General features: G+C 35.1%; 1 protein-coding gene and 2 long non-coding RNA genes across 12 annotated transcripts; all 3 read left to right on the top strand.

Annotated features, from left to right (window-relative positions):
* The first annotated feature begins 4,148 nt into the window (after positions 1–4,148).
* Positions 4,149–7,437, top strand: LOC113296092. 10 transcript variants are annotated; one of them, XR_003332972.1, is made up of 6 exons: positions 4,149–5,103; positions 5,174–5,234; positions 5,357–5,429; positions 5,852–6,248; positions 6,750–6,787; positions 7,027–7,437. It is a non-coding gene; the product is annotated as an uncharacterized LOC113296092 (long non-coding RNA). The 10 variants fall into 10 exon arrangements; XR_003332967.1 differs by having other exon boundaries at positions 6,487–6,787; XR_003332971.1 differs by having other exon boundaries at positions 5,852–6,605.
* A 2,293-nt stretch (positions 7,438–9,730) lies between these two features.
* Positions 9,731–10,864, top strand: LOC113294191 (cytochrome P450 87A3-like). The gene is made up of 6 exons (XM_026542602.1): positions 9,731–9,817; positions 9,921–9,959; positions 10,317–10,406; positions 10,517–10,595; positions 10,692–10,798; positions 10,856–10,864. Exons 1-6 carry the CDS (start codon positions 9,731–9,733, stop codon positions 10,862–10,864), a joined length of 411 nt encoding a protein of 136 aa, XP_026398387.1.
* Positions 10,865–20,674: 9,810 nt separating this feature from the next.
* Positions 20,675–22,482, top strand: LOC113293090. The gene is made up of 2 exons (XR_003332040.1): positions 20,675–21,003; positions 22,212–22,482. It is a non-coding gene; the product is annotated as an uncharacterized LOC113293090 (long non-coding RNA).
* Positions 22,483–25,389: the final 2,907 nt, after the last annotated feature.

Below are 25,389 nucleotides of genomic sequence, written 5' to 3'. Positions count from 1 at the left end.
AGGTTCGTTCTTTTAGAAAAGATTCTTGTGGTTTATGGTTTTCACTAGGTCTCTCTACATAAAACTTGGTGAGGTGCTCGATAAGCTAGAAGACGTTAGGAGAACAAGGGAATCAAAGATGGGAAAGTTAGTTTATGATCCTAAGCATAGCGAACCACAAACTATGCAAGAAAAGGTGGATGAGCTATAAATAGACACGCAGTCGATTCAAGTTACCCATAAGGAATCGAATAATGGTATTCATTCTCATACACCTAAGCGGAAGGCGAAGAAAAAGACTATGTCTCCGTCTGGTGTTTTTGAAGAAGGAGAAGAAGAACCTCTCAAAGAAGATTGCATCATGGAACGAAGAGTGACTAAGACAAGACGAAGAGATATGAAAGCTTTTCAAATTAGACGTCAAGGTCCAGTTTCCAGCAAAGAGAGATGGTTCAACAGGTTGAAAGGAACCCTCGAGTTCCTTAACCTCCAATCTAACTTTCACGGGAGTTCAAGTTCTTGAGTGGGGGCGCATGATATATGTGTATCTTCCTCTCTCCGGGAACTAGTGATCCTCAAGAAGGATTGAGGATAGAATTGTAATTTAAGGAAGGAATACTGACTTTTAGGCAGTATTCCTAGATAAGGAATACTCCTAGACAAAGTAATATTCCTAGATAAGTAAATATACCTAGAAAGGGAATATTTCCTAGACAAGGTAATATGTCTAGATAAGGAAATATATACTTAGAAAAGGAATTATTCCTAGATTAGGAATATTCCTAGACAAGGTAATATTCCTAGATATATAAATATACCTAGAAAATGTATTAATCTTATATAAGGAAATAGATTCCTATAAGGTTTGGGAAACCGCTAAATCTATAAATAGAGATGTTTAGCTCATAGCTAAGAAAATCTAGAGTGTGTGGTTTTACCCCTAGAAAAGGAGGCTTAACACGCACACCTAAAGATAAGTTTTTGAGGCAATTTATTATTGTAAAAGCAAGCTTAGCAAACAGTTTAGGGTTAACTACTATTTAGAGAGATTGTGAGCGTAACAAAGAGAGAATTGTAAATCGTTTTCTTGTTCATAATCTAGAGAAGATATTTTTAATCACATTACTTTCTTGTGTCTCTGTTTTCTAAGTCTTTTCGTCTATTATTATTCTGAATTCTGCCTCTATAATAATAGCTTTCCAAGGTAAAGAGATCAAAACGTATGAAGTTGGTATCAAAGCAAGGTTCGTTCTTTTAGAAAAGATTCTTGTGGTTTATGGTTTTCACTAGGTCTCTCTACGTAAAACTTGGTGAGGTTCTCGAGAAGCTAGAAGATGTTAGGAGAACAAGGGAATCAAAGATGGGAAAGTTAGTTGATGATCCTAAGCATAGCGAACCATAAACAATGAAAGAAAAGGTGGATGATCTACAAACAGACACGTAGTCGATTCAAGTTACCCATAAGGAATCGAATAAAGGTACTCATTCTCATACACCTAAGCGGAAGGAGAAAAAAAAGACTATGTCTCCGTCTGGTGTTTTTGAAGAAGGAGAAGAAGAAGCTCTCAAAGAAGATGGCATCATGGAACGAAGAGTGACTAAGACAAGACGAAGAGATATGGAATCTTTTCAAATTAGACGTCAAGGTCCAGTTTCCAGCAAAGAGAGATGGTTCAGCAGTTTGAAAGGAACCCTCGAGTTCCTTAACCTCCAATCTAACTTTCACGGGAGTTCAAGTTCTTGAGTGGGGGCGCATGATATATGTGTATCTTCCTCTCTCCGGGAACTAGTGATCCTCAAGAAGGATTGAGGATATAATTGTAATTTAAGGAAGGAATACTAATTTTTAGGCAGTATTCCTAGATAATGAATACTCCTAGACAAGGTAATATTCCTAGATAAGGAAATATAATAGAAAGGGAATATTTCCTAGACAAGGTTATATTTATAGATAAGAAAATATATACTTAGAAAAGGAATTATTCCTAGATTAGGAATATTCCTAGACAAGGTAATATTCCTAGATATATAAATATACCTAGAAAAGGTATTAATCTTAGATAAGGAAATAGATTCCTATAAGGTTTGGGAAACCGCTAAATTTATAAATAGAGATGTTTAGCTCATAGCTAAGACAATCTAGAGTGTGTGGTTTTACCCCTAGAAAAGAAGGTTTAACACGCACACCTAAAGATAAGTTTGTGAGGCAATTTATTATTGTAAAAGCAAGCTTAGCAAACAGTTTAGGGTTAACTACTGTTTAGAGAGATTGTGAGCGTAACCAAGAGAGAATTGTAAATCGTTTTCTTGTTCATAATCTAGAGAAGATATTTTTATTCAAGGAAGGATTGAGGATAGAATTGTAATTTAAGGAAGGAATACTGATTTTTAGGCAGTATTCCTAGATAAGGAATACTCCTAGACAAGGTAATATTCCTAGATAAGGAAATATACCTAGAAAGGGAATATTTCCTATACAAGGTTATATTTCTAGATAAGAAAATATATACTTAGAAAAGGAATTATTCCTAGATTAGGAATATTCCTAGACAAGGTAATATTCCTACATATATAAATATACCTAGAAAATGTATTATTCTTAGATAAGGAAATAGATTCCTATAAGATTTGGGAAACCGTTAAATCTATAAATAGAGATGTTTAGCTCATAGCTAAGACATCTAGAGTGTGGTTTTTGATACAAACACACTTATATCAGAGAGGGAGGTTTGTAAGACAAATCACCTTGAGAGAAGTTTGTGAGGAAATTAATTATTATAAAAGCAAACTTAGCAAACAGTTTTAAGGTTATTTACTTTAAAGATATTGTGAGCGTAACAAAGAGATAATTGTAATAGTTTTCTTGTTCATAATCTAGAGAAGATATTTACTTCAAATCTGGTTTCTAGTGTGTTTTGTTTTCTAAGTTTTCGTCTGTTATTATTCTGAATTCCGCCTCTATAATAATAGTCACCAAGGTACATAGATAAATATGTATCACCGTTTCGCACCCAGTGACTTCGAATTCTGGGTAGTTCTAACTACCTAGAAATCCAACTACCTAGAAACCAGACTACCTCCAGTGCAATGCTTGATGTTTGGCATGAAAATTAAATGGGTGGAAAATTTAGTCAAAATTCATCTGCACCTGTACTATATTTCCCCAAAATTTAGTCATATATTATCCAAGTAATGAATCTCCTCAGAACTAGTAGATCATTCATGTTTCTATAGAAAAAAAAGAAAACATCAAACTGATGACGAAAATTAATTTAACTCTAGAAGGTACAAATATTTTTATTAACCCTAACCTTTTGGTCGAGAAAAATCAAATCAAGCATGAGAATTTCTTTACCCATCTATGTAGAAACCTAAACATATATACAATCCTAACTTTTTTTGGTTCAGAAAAAATCTAGGATTTTGGTAAAGCAATCAAAAAGATAATGAAAACAACCACCATAGAGGAAGAACATAGGAATCTTCATGAGAATTAAGGATGCAAACATGGAAAGATTAGTGAGAACTACCCAGATTTATGCTTAGTGATTTTCTGTCAACGGTGGAAATTTGGGGAAGATGAGAAAAAATGGAGAAGAAAGAGAAAGTGACGGAAAATGATATTTATATGGGTGGAAAATAAGGAGGTAGTTCCAACTCTGCCAACTTAATTTCCACTGGATTAGGGAAAGTAAGTTCCCGAGAATACGAACCAAAGGAATTGTTCCAAGTGCGTAACTTATTGCAAGTTGGAGGCGCATGGATAATGAGGAAACTAGGTAAACTATAGGCTTAATTGCTTGGTCTCAACTATACGAAGTTGGTTTAGATTTTGTATAGTGTCTTAATTCTGTGAGTATTTAATCTGGAGTAGGTCCTGGGGTTTTTCTGCATTTGCGGTTTCCTCGTTACTCACTAGTGGAAAATGAATTTATTAAGTCTGCTTAAGATTTATAAAAACGGCCTCCTTAATCATCTAGTCTTTCTAAAGTAGACGTTTTTATGGAAAAAATTACGGAAAACTGAATAGAGTTTCCGTGGAAGTCGTAATATATCAAGGGTAATTTTGTAAATAAGAAAGCTTCTAGAAGGAATACGATTAAAACTGCGTGGGGACCAGTTTTATGGATTTCTCTCTCTTTCTCACGTTTCTATCGACTTATCTCTCTTTCCCTTCGTCTCCCACTTCCTTTCTCTCTTACATAGAAAAACTTTGCAAAAAAAAAAATTGATCCTCCACATCCTCTGCTTTTCACTCTATCCTTCCAATACTAGTTAACAATAATCTCCATGACTCATTCCTATGTTTCCTTCTCTAAATTACTCACCATCATGCTTTCACCTTTAGGGTTTTATGCAATCTCTTATTATCATTTACCAAACCCTAGGTCTATTTTTTAGTTCAATCTTTGATCAAAACCATAACTTGTTCCTATCAGTTTTCGATTTGAACAAATACCATTAAAACCCCTTAACCTAATTGAAGAAACCCCTCACAGAATACTGAGATTTTTTCATCTATAATGAACATTCAACTGATTTTTTTTTCTTTTTGCATTTTTTTGTTAGGGTTTTTGTTGATAGGGGTGCAAATCTAACTGATTTTAGCTCTATGGGTTATTTAGGATTTATAATTTCTTATTGTTGAATGAAATTTTGTTTTTTTTTTTTACTCAGTTGGGGTTTTGTTATATCTCGAACTGTTAACTAAGATCTCTAATGATTACTCTCTGACTGAAATTTCGGTTTGTTTTAAAATCTTATCCATGTTGTTTCAATTTCTCTCAATTTGTCAACATAAATGAAGCCTGTAACGTGTTTTAATTTTTATATTTGTGTGATTTATGTTCATAGAGACTTAATGGGAGATTTTTTTTCTGGATCCCCACTACTTCAGTATATGTTGATGATATTTGACTTTGGACTGATTATGTTCAGCTTCCTTTTGTTATGCTCTTGTTTGTGTATGCTAAATAGTAGTTTTGATTTTCTCATCTCTCTTGAAGTTAGGATTACCTAATACACTAAGCTTGAATCTGAGGAATTTATGATCATATTACCAGTATCATTCATCGGTAGAAGAGGACGGAAGAAGACTGTTGAAATGAAGCTTACCTTATACAGGTAATTGCTATTTGTTATACATTTACACCCTTTTGTACATATAGGTTACTGACTTTTCTTTTTAATCCAGATTGAGATTATGAGCAATTTTACAGATCTCGATTCTTTATGTTACCTACCCTAAAAGCTTGGTAATTATTTCTCTAGTTTATTGTTAAAATGTTGTCTTAGTTTTTCTACTGTAGATGAAGTCATAAGGAAGGTACCTGCGAAAAGTCTCCTTTAGCTTGTTCTGTTTTTCTGTTATGAATAGGTACTTATCTGTACATATATAGGTGATGCTGAATTTGGATATGTCGATGAAATTGATGAACAATAAGAGGATGGTAAGTGAGGTCAACTGCTTATTTTGGTATATTGTCTGTTGTATGATTCTAGTTTTGGAATTTGGGAGCCATAAAACATCCAAATTATTGTTGGCTTTACCATATTCTCTTAAGATTCTGATTTCATTATGTCGCGAGATGCTTCTGTTAGCTAGCCTAGATTGACCTAAGATTTATACCCTACGAAGGTTGTCTATTGAGAATATTTTCATGTGTTTAGATTTTAATAGATTGCTTGATTGATTACTTTATAGTTGACAAGATATTTTTTCAGTGGTTTCTCTTAAGATTGCTACTTTGTCTCTCTGTTTACAAAGTATATGTACTGTCTATGTATTGCATATGTATTTTGAGAAGTTGAAACGATGCTAGTACGCATCCCTTTTATCATCAACTGAAGGTTTTATCTGTTTTATTTGCAGATATATGGAGAAGAGTCTTACGGGAGAGAACAAAGAATGAACTATGCCTAAAGGAAGTCCCATGTTGAGGCACTAAACTGATTTCTCAATTTTTTTGTTTTGTTGTTTATATTCATCAACATTACAGTGCTTAATTGTCAAAATTGCAGGTGGTTGATAGAAGTTTGTTGAGTCATGAGGTAAAGGGACATTCGAGTTACAGTGGGAGGAGGAAATCATAATTACACATTGAAGTAAACTTGCCATTACAATTATCCATCTCATTTATTACAGTTAATTTAGTCATTTATCTACTGTATTTTATAGGCTGAAATGCAGTGTGAGAGGTACATTATTGCTCTAGTGTGCTAGTCTTGAAAATGGGCATGCTTGTGACGATAGAATCATTTAAAGTCAGGTAACTAATATTGTTTTCGGGTTATAAAATGCTTCTGACTTTCTCAGCTTGAGCATGTTAATTTTCAAAATCTGAATGCTAAGTGTAGATTATTGGTAAGGTTTGCAATCCTGTCTGTTTAATTTCTAACTGGAAACTTGGTTCTCTCTACTACATACGCCATGTCTCTGGATTGTAGGTTAGGGACAATGTTAGTGAGTCCAATTTGGAATAACTCTCGTATGCATTGTTGTTTTAGGTACACACCCTCCTAGTTCATATTGAAAAACGTGTTTTAGAATCTCCCAAAAGATCATGCCTAAATGTAAATGCTTATGAAGATCTATATGTGTTATTGCATCCGCAACTTCATCTCCGGTAATTTCAACATTTGTTTCTGACAACGAGTATTAAGATGGAGATCATGTAATAATTATTGAATGAATACTTGAATTTTGCTTCTTTGTATTTTCTCTATGTACATGGAGATATCAACACATGGTCATCTCTTCATGTTATCAGGAAACAAGCTAAATCTAAAGATTGAAGAATGTTGTCAGGTATAAATCTTCTTTACATTTACAAGTTAATGAACACCAACATTAAAACTCCGTTCTTCTCTGACTGTTTCTTGCAATAGCTACTTGGATTTTTTATTACACTACCATTGTTGTACTATCATCACTGGCTTCTCCTTCATCAAAATTTTTTGTTCAGTTTCCAAGGCTTGTAATTAGGATTTATGATGTCCTTTCATCGCTTACCCTGATATTTATTTTTTTATTTGGGGTTGTTGCAGATCAGTTTGGAAGATTATTAACCTTGATAAGGAAGATGACGTGTTTTGGTAAATAATGCAAGGAGAGTCAAAGCCGTAGACTCACAATTGTTGATCCAGTAACTATTTGTACATTTCTCGAGGTCTGTAATCCTCTCTGTTGTAGGTATACTATTCTGGTCAGTTGGGCAGCCCAGTTCATCGTTTTGATGGTTTTTTATTTCATCGTCTGTAGGTTGGTTTCCACCAAAAGTAAGAAAATACATCTTTAAGAAACTAAGAAACTAAAATGATGTGAATTCAGTAGTTGTGTAGAGTTTTATGTGGTTTTGAACTAAGTGTCAGTTCAATTCACATGTGAATTCACTTTATATTGTACAATAAATTTCAAATTTTGAATGAAATGGTGAATGTTATGATATGTTTATGTAATGAACTTCTAGTTTCAGTTGAAGGAATTCGTAATCTTAGGTTGTAGTCAGATTGGGGTTCAGATTAATCAGCTTTTCTGAAATTATTCAGCCCATATTAAACACTATCCAAATCTGTAAATCGGCTTTCACAGGTTTTTGTATAAAATTAAAGAAACAACTGTGTCGGCCAACATTTATAATAATACTGGTTAAGGGAGTCTTAATTAAAAAAATTAAAAGAATCTCAAAAGAAGTCCTTTCGAAAAATAAAACTACAGGATTGGGGCTCCCAGAAACAGTCCTATTTGGAGGTTTTAATCCTTTTTCTGGAAGACTTTTTTTTTGCATTTTCCACTAGTGACTTTTCTATTTCCACAATTATAATTGTTTATTATAATTAGAAGTAAAATACACAAATATTAATTCTCATTTACTTGATAGATAATCTAAAGTTTTTGGTTAATTCCGAACCTATGTTGTTGAATTGTCTCAATCTAGTATCCATAGACGATCACATGAAGTGTGAAACCGATTTGTTGTATTGTCTCGACTTAGTCAAGAGACAATCACTTTCGGAAGAAGGGACTTATAGGTGGAAAAGTATTAGATTGAGATATATTTGGGTACTCTCGTCTTTTCACAAAATAGGGTCACCCAAACCTAAAATGAAGTCACCCCTTATCTCTCATTTTTATAATGTTGATTCTACCCTTAACAATCGGTGGTTTAGTTTACAATCGATAGTTTAGATTATATAAAGGAAAAACTGTTTTAGTTTTGTAGTTTTAAGAGTTTAGGGTCCGTTTGGCACCAAGGGAATTCAAATTCTGGGTAGTTCTAACTACCTAGAAATCCAACTACCTAGAAACCATACTACCTCCAGTGCAATACTTGATGTTTGGCATGAAAATTAAATGGGTGGAAAATTTAGTCAAAATTCATCTGCACCTATACTATATTTCCTCAAAATTTAGTCATACAGTATCCAAGTAATCAATCTCCTCAGAACTAATAGATCATTCTTGTTTCTATAGAAGAAAAAAAACATCAAACTGATGATGAAAACTAATTTAACCCTAGAAGGTACAAATATTTCTATTAACCCTAACCTTTTGGTCGAGAAACATCAAATCAAGCATGAGGATTTCTTTACCCATCTATGTAGAAACCTAAAAATACATACAAGCCTAACTTTTTTTGGTTCAGAAAAAATCTAGGGTTTGGTAAAGCAATCAAAAAGATAATGAAAACAACCACCATGGAGGAAGAACAGAGGAATCTTCACAAGAATTAAGGATACAACATAGAGAGATTAGTGAGAACTACCCAGATTTATGCTTAGTGATTTTCTATCAATGGCGGAATTTTGGGGAAGATGAGAAGAAATGGAGAAGAAAGAGAAAGTGACGGAAAATGCTATTTATATGGGTGGAAAATAAGGAGGTAGTTCCAACTCTGCCAACTTAATTTCCACTGGACTAGGGAAAATAAGTTCCCGGGAATACGAACCAAAGGAATTGTTCCCAAGTGGGTGACTTAATACAAGTTGGAGGTGCATGGATACTGAGGAAACTAGGTGAACTATAAGCTTAGTTGCTTGGTCTCAACTATACGAAGTTGGTTTAGATTTTGTATAACGGCTTAATTCTGAGAGTATTTAATCTGAACTAGGTCCCAAGGTTTTTCTGCATTTGCGGTTTCCTCGTTATTTTTCTATTTTCGCAATTATAATTGTTACTTTATTATTAAAATTATTTTATTTGGTAATACAATTTGGTTTACTTTTACAAGAGTAAAGCGTCGTTACACAGCGGTAGTAGGAAGCCGGGCTACAAGCTGGACGCCAACAACTTTTTGAATAACGATCCGTCTATGAAAAAGAGAACCACCTATTTTCTGATTGACATATTGACTGGTCAGACTGTTTCTTAATCTCTTCAGAATGTAATTGTATCCTCGCCTAGTTCCCCTAAAGAAGTGAAAGCTAGAACCCAAAACTCATAACCATATGTGGTACAAATGTCAAGATATTTTTGACATTTTCGCTTGATTTCCATAGTGATGGCGTGACCCGGCGTAAAGTTGCGTGTGCATGCACTTGTGAAGGGAGAAACCCCAGTGACGTCCAAACATATATCTCTCCCATTGATCCAATTGAGGACAAGGATATCCACTGGCTTTAGTTCTTTGACAGTGGTTGAAAGTCCAAGAGACGCTTCTTTCCTGGCGGACACTCCCGCTTTGTAACACATATCGAACAAGATATCCCGAACAAGATCGTGTCGGAATTTAAGACCGATACCCTTAGCACAATGCAAAGTGTGGTCGCCAAAGATGTCCACAGGGTGGCCGCAACTAGAGCATACACTGTCACTATCGAAGAGTGGTATACCAAAACGGTACATGAGAACAACACAAAATTGTCTTGGCCTTATGGACTGATTAAGCCCATTGATAGGGATTTCCTTGAGAAAGTCCATAGAGTGTGGAATTCTGTTACAGTGCCATAAGAACAATTCACGTTCTGATAATGAGAAGCAGGTAGGGAGAGTGGATTTAATAACATCAAATTATTTTACCGCCAATGACTTCATGTATTGAGGGGCGGCTTCGTTGATGATGAAATTAGCCAACGGGATCCCACATGCTTCCGTATAAATCTGCACTGCCTGTTGATAGGTTGGGCAAGATTGCAACGTTACAGGGTGTGATAGAATGGAACTTTGTAGCTCCTGGGTCTGTGCATAAGAAGCGATCTAGCAGTATTTTCCTGTTTCCTGCAACAAGAACACAGGAAAATCTCTCTTTTCCTTGCTTCTTAGCATGTGTATTAATAATTATTATAAATTGATGAAATGCAACAAATGCATTTCAATGGTCGATTCCTGGTTTTTGTAGGAAGAGCATGAAGCAATTTTTAGAAGAAAGGAAAATGTGGATGCTTCACTTACATGGAAAGATTTTAAATCGATGGCTTTTACATCTCAGGTACACAATCTAAGTGCAAGAGTGCCGCATATTAAAAATGAGCACCCACAGAATTAAAACCAGTCCGGTTAAGAAAAGTTACATAAATCCATTGAGTTTATTTTTTGCAGGTACTCAATGAAACATTTAGGATGGCCAACATTGCCCCAGGGATTCCTAGGAGGGTGATCAAAGATATCCATATAAACGGTACTTGAGTAGTATTTTATTAAGAAAGAAAATGTGTTTTTAAGAAAGAAAATGTGAATTTAGCTCTAAAACTGTATTGCATATTAACCTTTGCAGGATATGTAATCCCAAAAGGATGGACACTTATGGTTGTTGCTACGGCTATTCACATGAACCCTAAAAAGTTTGATGATCCTCATATCTTTAATCCATGGAGATGGAATGTAAGTTGCATTTTTAAAGTTTGTTTAAGTTCTTTTGTTGGTTGATACTGAATGTAGAAAATCTGATATCAAATACTTAATGAACACAATTCGTAACTCAAACAAATCTCTTTGTATTGATGTAAATAAACTCATGGATTAACAACCTATTTATAGTTTAACAAACTTGACTCTCAAGCAAAGACTCTTTCCTAATAAATCAAATTCTAAAACAAGACTCTTCTAGAATATTCTAAAATCTATACGTAAAATACTATACGTAACCAAACTTTAAAACCGGCAAACTTGTTTCTCAAGTTTACTACACATTCACAATAACGCGTAATATCTCCTACTGATTGTTTCCATACACCAACTTCCACTGGTTGCTTTCACTCAGACAGTAGAAACTCCACCTAGTTACTTCCACAGTATCATGTCAACTTCTCTAAGTTGCTTCCTCTTAACAACATCAACTTCTACTTGTTGCTTTCACAAACTATATCTTGGTTTAATCTTCAACATCCTCCCTTAAACCAAGATATTCCTTACTAATCATTCCAAGTTTTCCACGCAAATAGATGAAGGTATTAGACTTCAAATACTTGGTAAATATATCAGCCACTTGATCTTTACTTTCACAAAATTCAACAACAATCTCCTTATTTCTGACAAGCTCTCTAATGTAATGATATTTGATATCAATGTGTTTACTCCTTCCATGAAAAACCAGATTCTTTGTTAATGAAATTGAGGACTTGTTATCACATATTATTGTTGTAGGTGTAATCTCCTCACTGAAAAGAGACTTCAACATCATCCTTAGCCATACAACTTGTGTAGCACAATTTCCAGCAGCTATGTATTCAGCTTCTATTGTAGACAAGGAAACAACTTGTTGTTTCTTTGATGACCAGGAAAAGAATCATGTTCCTAAATGAAATGCATAACCAGATGTACTCTTACTTCCTTCTGTGTCTCCAGCCTAATCACTATCTATATAACCAACCAATTTTGGATCTTCAGAAATTGTAAAAAGCATTCCCAAACTAATTGTTCCTTTGACATACTTCAAAATCCTCTTTGCATCTTGTAGATGTGACTGTCTTGGTAACTCCATAAACCTACTAACTAATCCGACTGCATACATAATGTCCGGTCTTGTAGCAGTTAAATATCTCAGACATGCAACAAGACTCTTAAAATCTGTTGAGTTCACAAGTTCTCCTGATTCATCTAACAATTTGTTAGCTTCAACCTTTCTTTAGTTGGTGTTAAAATTGGATTACAATTATCCATATTGAAACGCTTAAGTATTCCTTCTGCATATCTTTATTGATTAATAAAGATACCTCTTTCTATTTGTTGTATTTCAATGCCAAGAAAGTATGACATTAATCCAAGATCTGTCATCTCAAATTCTTTCACCATATCCTCCCTGAATTCCTTGATCATCTTTGAGTTATTGCCATTAAAAATAAGATCATCCACGTACAAACAAACTATAATATGATTGCCGAATTAGCTTTCAAATACAGTGTATGCTCATGTGGACATCTTGTAAAACATTTCTCAATGAAGTATGAATATATTCTTGTATACCAAACACGTGGTGCTTGTTTTAAACCGTACAAAGCCTTTTTTAGCTTGTACACTTGATTATCCTTCCCCTCCATAACATAACCTGCTGGTTGCTCAACATATACTTCTTCTTCTAGTACACCATTCAAGAATGCACTCTTTACATCCATCTGAAATATCTTCCATTGCTTCTGAGAAGCTAGAGCAATGATCATTCGAACTGTATCAAGTCTTGAAACTGGTGCAAAGACTTCAGAATAGTCTATTCCTTGTTTTTGTCTATATCCCTTAGCAACTAACCTTGCTTTCAATTTATCAACTTCACCATATGATTTGTACTTTGTATTGTAAACCCATTTGACTCTTATTGAGTTATTTCCTTCTGGAAGTTCTGTAAGTTCCCATGTGTTGTGTTCTTTATTGAGTTTATCTCAGCTTCCATTGCTTGTACCCATCCATTATCTTTAGAGGCTTCTTTATAAACAACAGGATCACAATCTCCATATAAAGAAAAATTAATCTCCTCTTCATCAGTATCATCATCTCTTGTTATCACATAATCTTTCATTCTTGCTGGTATAACATATTTTCTTCTTGGTCTTGCAGTCTCTTGTTGTGGTATCACATCAGTTCTTACCACTTCAGTTGTTGCTTCTTCAGTTCTTCTTTCTTCTTGTTGTTTAATAACTTCATCTTGAGTATTTATTTGTTCTTCAACTGCTATTGGAACTGTTCTGACATTTTCTCTTGTTGAGCTGGTTGCATTCCAATTCCACTGAGAGTCTTCATCAAAGATTACATCTATACTAATAATTATTTTCCCCGTTACAGGATTGAAAAGTTTATATCCTTTGGTTACTGAACTATAACCAACAAGAATACACTTTTCACTCTTGTCATCTAGCTTCTTTCTAAGTTCTTTAGGTACATGTGCATAAGCGATGCACCCAAAAACTCTCAGATGTCTTACACTTGGTCTTGCACCTCTCCAAGCTTCTTCTGGTGTTTTATTATTCAAACTATTTGTTGGACATCTATTAAGTAAATACACTGTTGTATCAACTGCATAACTCCAAAAGTTCTTTGGTAAATCTTTTGTTCTTCTTATAGTTCTTGCCATCTCCATTATTGTTCTATTCTTTCTTTTTTCAACACCATTTTGTTGAGGTGTATATTTAGCTGTTAATTTATGTAGAATGCCATGTTCTTCCATAAAACTATCAACAACGGTATATTCTGTTCCTCTATCAGTTCTTAGTATCTTGATATTCTTTCCAATCTGCTTCTCAGCATATGCTTTAAAGCTTCTAAAAGCATGAAAAGCATCACTTTTCTGTCTAAGTTGATACACCCAAGCTTTTATACTAAAATCATCAATTAAAGTTATGAAATAATTATTACCTCCATGTGATGTTACTTCAATAGAACCACACAGATCACTGTGTACAATCTCCAACTGTTGTTCTGCTCTTCTAGCTTTGTTCATTGGGAATGGATCTCTGTGTTGTTTGCCAAAGATACAATTTTCACACCTTGACTCTGGAAGTATTGTGGACTATTTGGCAAGGTGTTCCACAATACTTTCTTCAGATAACACTGCACCTTTCATAAATTGTATCTTTGTACATGAAGTTGTTAAACCAAGATATAGTTTGTGAAAGGAACTAGTAGAAGTTGATGCTGTTAAGAGGAAGCAACTTAGAGAAGTTGACATTATATTGTGGAAGCAACTAGGTGGAGTTGCTACTGTCTGAGTGAAAGCAACCAGTGGAAGTTGGTGTCATCTATGGAAACAATCAGTAGGAGATATTACGCGTTATTGTGAACGTGTAGTAAACTTGAGAAACAAGTTTGCCAGTTTTAAAGTTTGGTTACGTATAGATTTCAGAATATTCTAGAAGAGTCTTGTTTTAGAATTTGTTTTGTTAGGAAAGAGTCTTTGCTTGAGAGTCAAGTTTGTTAAACTATAAATAGGTTGTTAAGCCATGAGTTTATTTACATCAATACAAGAGATTTGTTTGAGTTACGAATTGTGTTCATTAAGTCTTTGATATCATATTTTCTACATTCAGTATCAACCAACAAAAGAACTTAAACAAACTTTAAAAATCCAACTTACATTCCATCTCCATGGATTAAAGATATGAGGATCATCAAACTTTTTAGGGTTCATGTGAATAGCCGTAGCAACAACCATAAGTGTCCATCCTTTTGGGATTACATATCCTGCAAAGGTTAATATGCAATACAGTTTTAGAGCTAAATTCACATTTTCTTTCTTAAAGACACATTTTCTTTCTTAATAAAATACTACTCAAGTACCGTTTATATGGATATCTTTGATCACCCTCCTAGGAATCCCTGGGGCAATGTTGGCCATCCTAAATGTTTCATTGAGTACCTGCAAAAAATAAACTCAATGGATTTATGTAACTTTTCTTAACCGGACTGGTTTTAATTCTGTGGGTGCTCATTTCTAATATGCGGCACTCTTGCACTTAGATTGTGTACCTGAGATGTAAAAGCCATCGATTTAAAATCTTTCCATGTAAGTGAAGCATCCACATTTTCCTTTCTTCTAAAACTTGCTTCATGCTCTTCCTACAAAAACCAGGAATCGACCATTGAATATTTTCAAGCTTATGTTTGTGAATTGTTGTAATCGTAATTTTGCTTATCAAATAAATGGTTATAAAGAATGTATAGCACGGACCTTTACTTCCTTGTTCACTAAAGGATTCTCTGTCATTAACCTTACAGCTGTTGTCAGGTTCGCAGAAATAGACATAAAACTGGCAAGTTGAAGCCCAAACATCATATAAACCACAAAATCTTCCGTCAAGAAATCCTCCTTTTTCATGTCCTCTATGAGTTGATCAATAAAATCACACCGGCGCTTCCCTTGTGAATTGATTCTCTCATGCAGAATATCCTTCATAAGCTCTAAAGCCTTTTTTCGGTTCTATATTTAAACCACGCAGAGTTACAATTAGAAATCAGTTTAAGCTAGTGTAAACTTGTTGATGAATTACATAAATAAAATAGAAGAGAGTATTACCTTCATACATCGGTGGAAAGCAGTGCCAGGAATGTTTACGGGAAAGGTCATAAGACCTGAAAAGAAGTCGGTGAACATCTTACTAAGGAATTTTGATGATTTCGAAGAATCATAACCAAATAACTCCATCAACGTTAATTCGAATACCATCTGCACCGAAAATTAATCTGTTATCTACAGAAAACCATTTACTAGTGCACACAAAATCAGGCATAGCACCAACGTTCAAGATAAATGTGTTCTTACAGTTGCAATCTATGTTGTGAAAGGCGAGCGCCTTTGGCGCTAAGGCGCTTTAAGCGCTGGACTAGCGCCTAAGCAAAAAAGGCGTCTAGGCGCCAAATTATGCATGTTGGTGTTTCTTTTATTTTTCGGGCGCTCGCCTAGGACGCCTTAGGCGCTGGGCTTGGCGCCTCGCCTTGCCCAGCGCCTTTTACAACATAGGTTGGAATAGAAGTTTTTAGCTCAACTGAGGATTGAGTGGACCAAGACTGTAGACCTTGGTTTGCAATGACCTCAATTTTTTCGAGAAGCTGATTTTTCAAAGCTTCTGTTCCGAGGTAATCTAGAATTATGTTTCTGATGTACCTCTGAATGTAACTACTCGTTGTCACTGCATTCATCGTTTTCCTAAAATGGTAGTGAACGAATCCATGTACCACAACTCTACTAACTTCCTCTCTTGTTGCAAGTAGTTGAATTCTGGGTCATTTGAAATTACCACTGGCTGACCGGCCAAGCTGGTCCGAAACAACGTTTCTGGTGAAAAATGACCATATATTAGTTTGTAAATGATGTTATAAAAGATAAAATTTTCCTAAAGAATCCAAATCCTAAACTACTACAAAGAATGTACTCCATCCGTTACTTTTTAACAGGCTGGTTTGGTTTTTAGAGAAAATTAAGGAAATTAAGAAAACCAATCATTGAAAGTGGTCCTCATGACACTTGTCAATAAAAGAAATGAAGTGAAATGGTCCCCATGACACTTGTCAGCAAAAGAAGTAAAGTGAAATGGTCACATGACACTTGTCGTCAAAAGAAGTTAAAAGAATAGTGGTCCCACAAAACCAAAGTAGCATTTGACTTTCCCAATTAGGAAACCAGCCTATATTTTTGAAACATTTATTTATGAAAACCAGCCTATTAAAAAGTAACAGAGGGAGTAATTACCTAACTGTTCTCTTGTTGACGAAGCGTTGCATATTTAACGAGTTGCCCGGGATGAACAGCTGAATGGTCTCTCCGATGAGAGGGAAACCTGGTGGTGATATTCCATTACATTTTGGGTTACTCCATCTATACACATAATGTGTTAATCTAACTACGCACATACTTATAAAACATACACCAAAATAGTAGATATCCATGATTTCCTGACCTAGAAATCTCTCAAGCTATATCTGGATCTATGAAGTTCACCTCTATTAATTCAACTAAATTATAAAAGAACTTGTCTTTCCTCCTGCCTTTATCGGCTATATGTTTGGCTTTTCTTAAATTTAGCCTACACATTTATTAACCATAGCCCGTTTGAGTAATTGCTTAAAGTAATCAAACAAACCTTTATAATCATTTCATATAGCCCATAAAATTATATATAATTATTAAATATAGCTCAAATAATTTCATATTAAATCCCTAAATCAACATCAACAACAAAAAAAAAAGAAGAATCTGGTGTACTGAAACTGTCTCCATTAATTTTCATAATCGAGAGTATAGGGAACAATTGATTGTGTTGTTTCATAGCCAAGTTGAATTCACTACTTTAGTATTTTTTTTATTCAGGACGAGTATATGATGCTCTTAGAAATGGTACGAAAAGAAATTGAATTGGGGTTTCTCTGTGTTTGGATTTGGTTATTGTGGGAGATGATTTACATGTTGCACGGCTTATATGCTTTGGTAGGAAACGAAGAACACGTTCATGAGAAACATCAAGTACCTATCCAAGTGTGTCACGCCTTCTTAGAAATATTACTTTTCTTTAATCAAGTAGATGACAAGAACAGAACTTATTCATTGAGACATCTGCCATGATATCAACTTTTTCAGCTGTATATAGTTCTTGCAGATGCTGTAATATGGATTCGATGTATCTCATACTAGTAAGATAAGACTAATTCAAAGTTGGCTCACGGTATTTCTCCCTTTCCATCTCTCTATTATTTCCGTGCGATGATCCTAAAAGACTATCAAGAGAACAGTCAATGATTGGGTTTACTGAACTTGCTTTAAGTATATTAAGAAACAAAATTAGGGTTTATTTTGATTTTGAGTAAGAGGGATATTTAATTATTAGCAAAAAGTTAAAACTTGTTTGATTTTTCATATTAGTTTTTGACTTTTCATTTTAGCTTATATTTTTTGGAGTATGGTTAATAAGTATGTGGGTTATATTTAAAAGAAGCCCATATGTTTTATGCACATCATCATTTCTTTAAAAAATTAGACATTGATTATTGGTTCTGTTAATGTGATTAATTTAAGTGCATCTCTCTTTGGCTACCATATATATTATAAATAAATCCACTGTACTCGTGCAAATCAAGATGCAAGGTGTGATTGATTTTATACTGTATTTGTCGTTAGAGCATCTCCAATATAGCTTGCACTAAAAGTCTTAGATCTTTGCTTACTAAGGTTCGAACTCTTTACAGATATATTACTTCTTGGCTTACGGACCATCTCCAATAGTACGAGGTTTTAACTTTGTAGGCGGTTACAACTAATTTTCTTTTTTTCTTGTAAATACTCGGAAATATGAAGGAGAAAAGATAGACAAAGAGTCGGGGCTTCGGCTCGTCCATAGCTGGAGCCATTAGCAATGATGGTGTCGCCGATAACGAATGGCTGTCATAGCAAAATGTTGTTGTAAGGTACACGTGTATGGTTAACATTGGTAATCATATAAAAGTGGGCTCTAAGTGCACGTGTAAGTCATCCCGATGCCAGACTTTTTCGTATAAAGGAAGCTGAGAATTCGGAGATAAACATAGCATATTTCAGATAATTAAACCATGTACAGTGTACGTGTATTGAGATTAGTCCTTGTGACCTTTACGCAAATGCATTAGAAAGAAAATACATAACACGCAAATGCATGTTAATAACCAGACTTGTCCACAGAATTGCAGCATTTAATTTTCATTGCAAATAATTGTTTTGAGTCTTTCCAGTTGTTCAAGGCACTAAAAACTGTGAAAGCATGGTTAAGAGGGAAAGGAGCATTTGGTTGCTCAGGTGCCATAAGTAAAGTTCTCAGAATTGGATATGGTGATTGGTTAAGAGGGAATTGATGGGTGTAGGTCATGGTTGACAGCTTTCCACATGGAAAAGAGTTTCTACTGCTTCATCACAGAAATGATCCAAACAATACGAAAATTGGTACAGCTGAACTTTGGATGCAGGCATGAAACGTATGGCTAACTACAAGTCTAAGAAAACCCATCCATGGTAAGAAGATGCCCAAATTCTCGCCAAAGCAAGAATCCATAGACTAGACATATTAACACTCCTGGCAATGCAATGAGCAGTTTGACTTGCTTGCCTTTAGACATACTAGCTACCACTGAAAACCATAGAAATAGATGAATTTCAGTTTCCCTCTTCTTGGGAAATATGACTACTACTACTATGCTTGAGAAACTAAAGCTTTGTATAGAGAACAACAAAAGACACTATCGAGTAAAAAAAAAATAGAAATGAAACAAATGAGTACAACATATCTTAAAGATTTTTGGAGGAACAAGTCAAATCATATAATCTGGTAATTTTGGAAGTAACAAATGCAACAAACCTAGTACTGAGTATTACAGGTTAGACATTGTTTGCAGATCACATCAATGTCCAAGTTACCAATCTTCAAGTCCGAGTGACAAAATCCTCTAGCTTAAGATGGAAACATAGAAATAATATATATCGACGCCTTCATTATCACTGTCAAACTGGGTGATATTTGTGTTAAAAGACGATGCAGCATTGAATTGCGGAAAGTGTCACGTCTGTGGTAGGCATGAAATGTTGGGTACAGCATGAATTATTAGAAAATCCATCCATTGGTAAGAAGATGGGAATTTCCTTCAATGCCAGCAGAATATTTGCCATGTAAGTCTTGGTACTAGTGTGTAAAGTACCCAGCCAGAATTGAGCTTTATAATGGAGATGGAAAGTAGAATTATTTGAAGACAGAATTCTGAATAATTGACAACATCCTATCAATTAGCTTGGTTGTAGTTAACGATACAATTTATAAATGTTGATAGCTATAGCATAGAACATTGAACAATTGAGTAATTGACTTATCTGCTTGACTCTATGTTCTTACGAATTTTATAGATGAATAATAACAGACTTTAGTGTTGTTCCCTATTCAGACTTCCAATTCACCTTAACAGGCCTCGTGAAGGTTGTTAGAAGTGCGTGGGCTTCCAACTCAAAACCAATTGGTTATGAGTGGAGTGGCTCCACACCTTATATATAAGATCCAGGTTAAGGAGTTAGTTATGTGGGACTATCTTATAGTTTCTCCAACATGCTCCCCCTCCACGTATAGGACGGAGATTAAACTACTACAACGTGGACCTCTGTACGGGTGGACGGGCAGCCCTTTCGGTCTACTTCTTATTCCACTCTCATACGGGCCTAGCTCTGATACCATGTTTGAAATGTGTGGGCTTCCAATTCAAAACCAATTGGCAAAGAGTGGAGTGGCTCCACACCTTATATATTAAGATATAGGCTAAGGAGTTAGCTATTGGGACTATCTATAGTTTCTCCAACATGCTGCCCCTCCACGTGTAGGGCGGAGAAGATTAAGCCACTACAACGTGGACTTCTGTACGGGTGGACAGGCAGCCCTTTGGATCTACTTCTCATTTCACTCTCATACGGGCCTATCTCTGATACCATGTTAGAAGTGTGTGGGCTTCCAACTCAAAGCCAACTAGTTTTGAGTTGGAAGCCCACACACTTCGAACAAAAGTTCATACTTTGGACCCCAAATTATCAATACACATGCTAAGAAGCAAGGAAAAGAGAGATTTCGCGTTAAAAAGAAAAAGAAACACTTCCTTGTATTTCTGATAAAGCTTTCACTTTCCACTCTTTTGCTTCTATTAGGAAAAGTCATGTATAAGTCAAGTCTCATTGACTTGATTCTAGTCTATTGGTCTGTATTAATACCTCTCCTCCCTATCTATGTAAGACACCTGATCATTACTGTGTAATATATTGCATCCACACATTCATTACAGCTTTTTCATGGTATCCGAGAGGGACGATCTAGGTCAAATTCTGTAACAATTTTCTACACATACTAGTGATTCTTCACTTCTTATTGATCAAATATATTTTTCGACAAATTTCTGATCATTAATCAACTTGTTTGATTTCATAAGTTCTTCAAAATCATTCTGGATCTTGATTTCTTCAAAATCTTGATTTGTTGTCTTCATCATACTTCAAATGTCGAATACCAGAGGATCAATGAATAATCAAACTCAACATAACTCAACAATTCCTCCGCAATCTTCAATTCAAGATCCACAAATCGAACAACCGATTTCCGCTGCTTCTGTATCTGGTAATTCAAGCTATTTTCCTCTACCTTTTAATAATATTGGTAACTTTGTATCTCTGAAATTAGATCATACGAACTTCCTTCTATGGCCTGACCAATTTGAATCTGTGTTGATTTCTACTGATCTTGATGGTCATGTTACTGGTGAAATTGTTGAACCTTCTCAAATTATTGTTAATGGTGTATCTACTGTTAATTCAAGATGGGTTTATTGGAGAAATACAGATATGTTTGTTATGATCATATGCTTGTTCGACTTTGTTTGATTGTTTAGTCAATTCAGTTAGCAATATAACCACCAATTAAGCGTCTGGTTGATTTCTCCTCAGGGACCTTCCAACCGATATAAGGTTGCTCTTGAAATCAACACCAACCCATCTCAGGAGGGTTCCCATCTTTGAAAATACAGCAAAAACTAGTAGAAATTACGGCTTGCAAGGCCAGTTTTTGCTAAATGGCATTTTTTTAGTAAAAAATATAGCAAAAACTAGCAGGAGCCTCATACACTAGGCATAACTAAACCACTTCTTAGCAATGCCATAAGCAGCTTGAAATGCTTGCCTTCTGACATATGACCATTGAGGATCCAAAATAGAGCCAATTTAAGTTTTACATTCCGATAAAAGTATTTTTAAATCCTATATATACCAATAGTAGAAGTCAGAACCTCCTTTCCTCCCTTGTTATCCGTACTTCTATGCTGCAGAATAAAAATCCACTACACCGATATAAGCAACACTAGAGCTTCTGCATGCTGTAGGTCCCTGGTCCTTGTTTGATATTTCCAGATCTGCTAAGCATTCTCCTGCACGATTTTGTTAAAAAATTAGACCCAAACCGGCAAAACTAGCATCTTGGAAATGTTTTGCATTACGTTTGAGGCAGTTATGTGGAGTCGAACTTGCTGAGACTATGAGTGTTATTTCTATCATACATAAATGGTTGCTGCTAAGAATTCATAAAAAATGGGACAGTTGGGAGCTAGAGTTGTGTTAAATGTATCTCTTGTTTTTATACTGAATAGCTATGTTGTAAGAGAATGACAGTATTACTCAGATTACTAAAGAGTAAATATATTTGGCACCAAACTTTACACAGACATTGCATATTAACAGTGAATACATACATGAATAAGAGTACCTGCTGCCTCATCACAAAAAGGACATTATGGGTTTTCAATACATGAATATTGATGCTGTTGTTGTTGTCAGGCTCGGTGCCATCCCTAACAACTGACTCATTGTTAAACAATACAAAAAGTGATCTACAGCTGAGGATGCAGGAATGAAATTTGTGGATTTCAACTCTGCCTATTTGACTTTTGTTCCTACAAAATTTATTGATGAATGATGACATGCTTCAGTGTTGTTTCCTATTCAAGTGATTGTATCTTAACATAACATGGGGAGAGTCAAATTTGGATCCCCAGATTATCTACCAACTATGCTAATTAGTACGAACAAACTAGACTCCCTTATACTTCTGAGAAAGCTCTCACTTTCCAAGACTTTGCTTTCATATACTTGTTCAACCCCCAATGCATGTAAACAAAAATAGTTACTAAAAGTATGCATCACGTTCTTCTCTTGAAATTAGTTCAAGTGGGCAAATTTCATATTAACAAAGCAATATAGCCTGACTAAAAAAAAGCAATAAACTCCCATAAAGTCAAAGATAATGTGAAAAGGTTTGCGCAATCTCAAGTTGAAACACACATAAACATATATATAGAATGACATGAATATCAGTTTCATGTTTTATCTATTTTCATTTTTGTTCATAAGTTTCATCTGTTGAATTCAGACCAAGGGCATGTTATTGAGGCTTGTAAAAGCAGCTTGTAGAAATTTAAGCTGGAACCAACCTAAGAACATGCTGCATATGGAGGATCCACTCTACAACTTATGCAAAATTAGAGCTTGGAGAAACCTAAGCTCGATTATCTATTCTTGTTGAAATATCTGTACTTTTTGTATCAAAAGATTTAGATCAAATTGATAAAGTAACAGAGAAAACTACCAGTGGAGACGTTCCCGTAAGTATGGATCATCTATGTCAGTCATGACCTGCACTAACATAGAAATTAATTAACTAGCCAAAATGTTATTTTATATGTATATATATTTTTTATCAGGAAAAACCAAAATGCTAATTAACAGCATTTTGTTGCGCATTGCGTTTGGGCATTGCTATTTTTTTTTAGTAAATGAATCTTTATGTGTCTTGTTAGAATGTATTTGATGTGCTTTGCAGTTAATGGTTTTGTTTGAAAAAAATCTACACCTTCTCAATCGATAATAATTCCTGCAAATAATCTAATCATCCAGGATTTATCTAAGGACCCAACAGTAAAACTTTCCCCTGACCATCTCCACATAGACTCAACCAAGGATTGTAACATCTCAGGGAGAATAATGCATCCTATCTATACGGCCAAAACTTGGAAGAGCCGGGTCACCTGTGCTTGCAAGTCTGGAAAAGTATTAAGTGTTGTAATTTGGGGAAAAACTAGATGCAGACAAATAAGTCACAGATTAACATAAATTGAGCTGGATACCAAACAAAATCTCTGAAGATGAATAAAAGGCGAACAAGCAATTCTGCATCCTTCACAACTGAGGGATGGAGAAACCCTAATCTCTACATTGTGAAGAGATGATAAAAGGGTCTATTTTATTGATTGGAAGATTACATGTTACAGACACAGGACGAGTTTATATACCCAGTTATTCCTCTCTCGATACAATTCACTCATAAGCACCGACACTCTCACGTGGATACGACCTCACACTATTATCCCCTCTCAAGGTTAAAGTGACTGGCAAAGACACATTGAGATTGTACACAAGCATACCACATCACACACAAATGAAATAAAGGACTGACATACAATGAAATACAGAAAGATGGTTGCAGCCGGCACAAAAGTGTAGAGGACTGAAACTGTAAGTGATGCAGAAAAATAACCTGCTGACTCGATAGATTTCCACCCACTGTTGAAGTAGCAGAAATAATGAAGCATAGCGAGCAAACAGGAGAGCGGTGGTCATCATACATATGCACGGCGAGAGTAATAGTTTGCAGCAGCACATGACTCAGTAAGCAAGAGACTGAACAAACCAGGACCTAAACCCCTCCGAGTAAAATCAGAAATAAACATAACATGACTAGCCAAAATCGTATAAGCTAAACCCTGTTCTCTGTTGGAAGTGTGAGTTTTCATCATTTTTGAGTTTGTTCTTTGATTGAACTTGTACTGTTACGATGGTTGGAAAAAAAAGGCGAAGCAGCAGTAGGAATAGATTTAGGGACAACATATTCATGTGTAGCAGTTTGGGAACATGGTCGTGTTGAGATTATTGCCAATGATCAAGGAAATTGCACTACTCCTTCGTATGTTGCTTTTACTGATTCTGAATGTTTTATTGCTGATGCTGCTAAAAATCAAGTTGGCACAAATCCTACTAACTCCATTTTTGATAAGCTTTCTACATAGCTAATTTCCTTGACTATGTGTCTTATATTATGGAGTATTTAATGTAGCTAGTAAGTTCGTTGATTTTGACAAACCCATGATTCGAGTGATATGGAGCTATGGCCCTTCAATGTCATTCCTGTCCTGGATGACAATCCCATGATTCGTGTCAAATACAAGGGAATGGATAAAGAGTTTTCAGCGCAGAAAATTTCTGCCATGGTTCTCAGTAAGATGGTAAAAACTGCTGAAGCATATCTTGGTTCAAGTGTTAAGAAAGCTGTTGTTACAGTCCCGTCTTGCTTTAATAATTATTAACGTCAAGCTACTATGGATGCTGATAAAATTGCTGGCCTTGATGAAATGCGTATCATCAATGAACCAACCTCGGCTGGACTTGCTTATGGTCTTCATAACTAGGGTGGATGGTGCCCGCGCTGGACTCTAAATCCAAGGAGTATGGATTGGTTTATTACTTTTCTTGTGAGTCCTACTTCCATCTTAAGGTCATTATTTTCTTGAGAAACGGTTAGAAATGAAGCATATTATTCTATTCTGTTTTCTAGGTCAATATCCATAAAAAAAATTTAATAAAAGATATCGATAAAAAAAACATCAAAAACCCTTTGGCTGTAGTGGAGTACGTCGATGAATTACACAACAACTACAAACTCCTAGAAGATCAAAATTGTGATTACAACATGGAGATGCAAACGGAGATCGATGAGACTATGCGGATGAGTAAGTGTCGATGTCAAAGCGTCTTTTCTTGCATGGAGTTTAGCCTTCAAAAGAAACTTTAACTTCAGGTTAGACCACTGCATCTTTTCTTGGTATAGCATTTTCGTTAACACATAGTTGTAATACTATTGTTCCTCTCACTTACATCCCATTCTGATTGGAATGTATCCCAT

Source organism: Papaver somniferum, chromosome 7 (genome assembly GCF_003573695.1).
Source record: "Papaver somniferum cultivar HN1 chromosome 7, ASM357369v1, whole genome shotgun sequence".
Taxonomy (NCBI): domain Eukaryota; kingdom Viridiplantae; phylum Streptophyta; class Magnoliopsida; order Ranunculales; family Papaveraceae; genus Papaver; species Papaver somniferum.
This window is presented reverse-complemented; position numbering and strand designations above follow the sequence as displayed.

What these genes read in the sequence shown, in the direction of transcription:
- LOC113294191 (XM_026542602.1), top strand. Translation starts at nt 9,731, where the DNA reads ATGCAAAGTGTGGTCGCCAAAGATGTCCACAGGGTGGCCGCAACTAGA. An exon ending in AAGAGTGGTATACCAAAACG is followed by an intron (nt 9,818 to 9,920) that starts GTACATGAGAAC and finishes ATTCTGTTACAG; the next exon opens with TGCCATAAGAACAATTCACG. An exon ending in CAAAGATATCCATATAAACG is followed by an intron (nt 10,596 to 10,691) that starts GTACTTGAGTAG and finishes TAACCTTTGCAG; the next exon opens with GATATGTAATCCCAAAAGGA.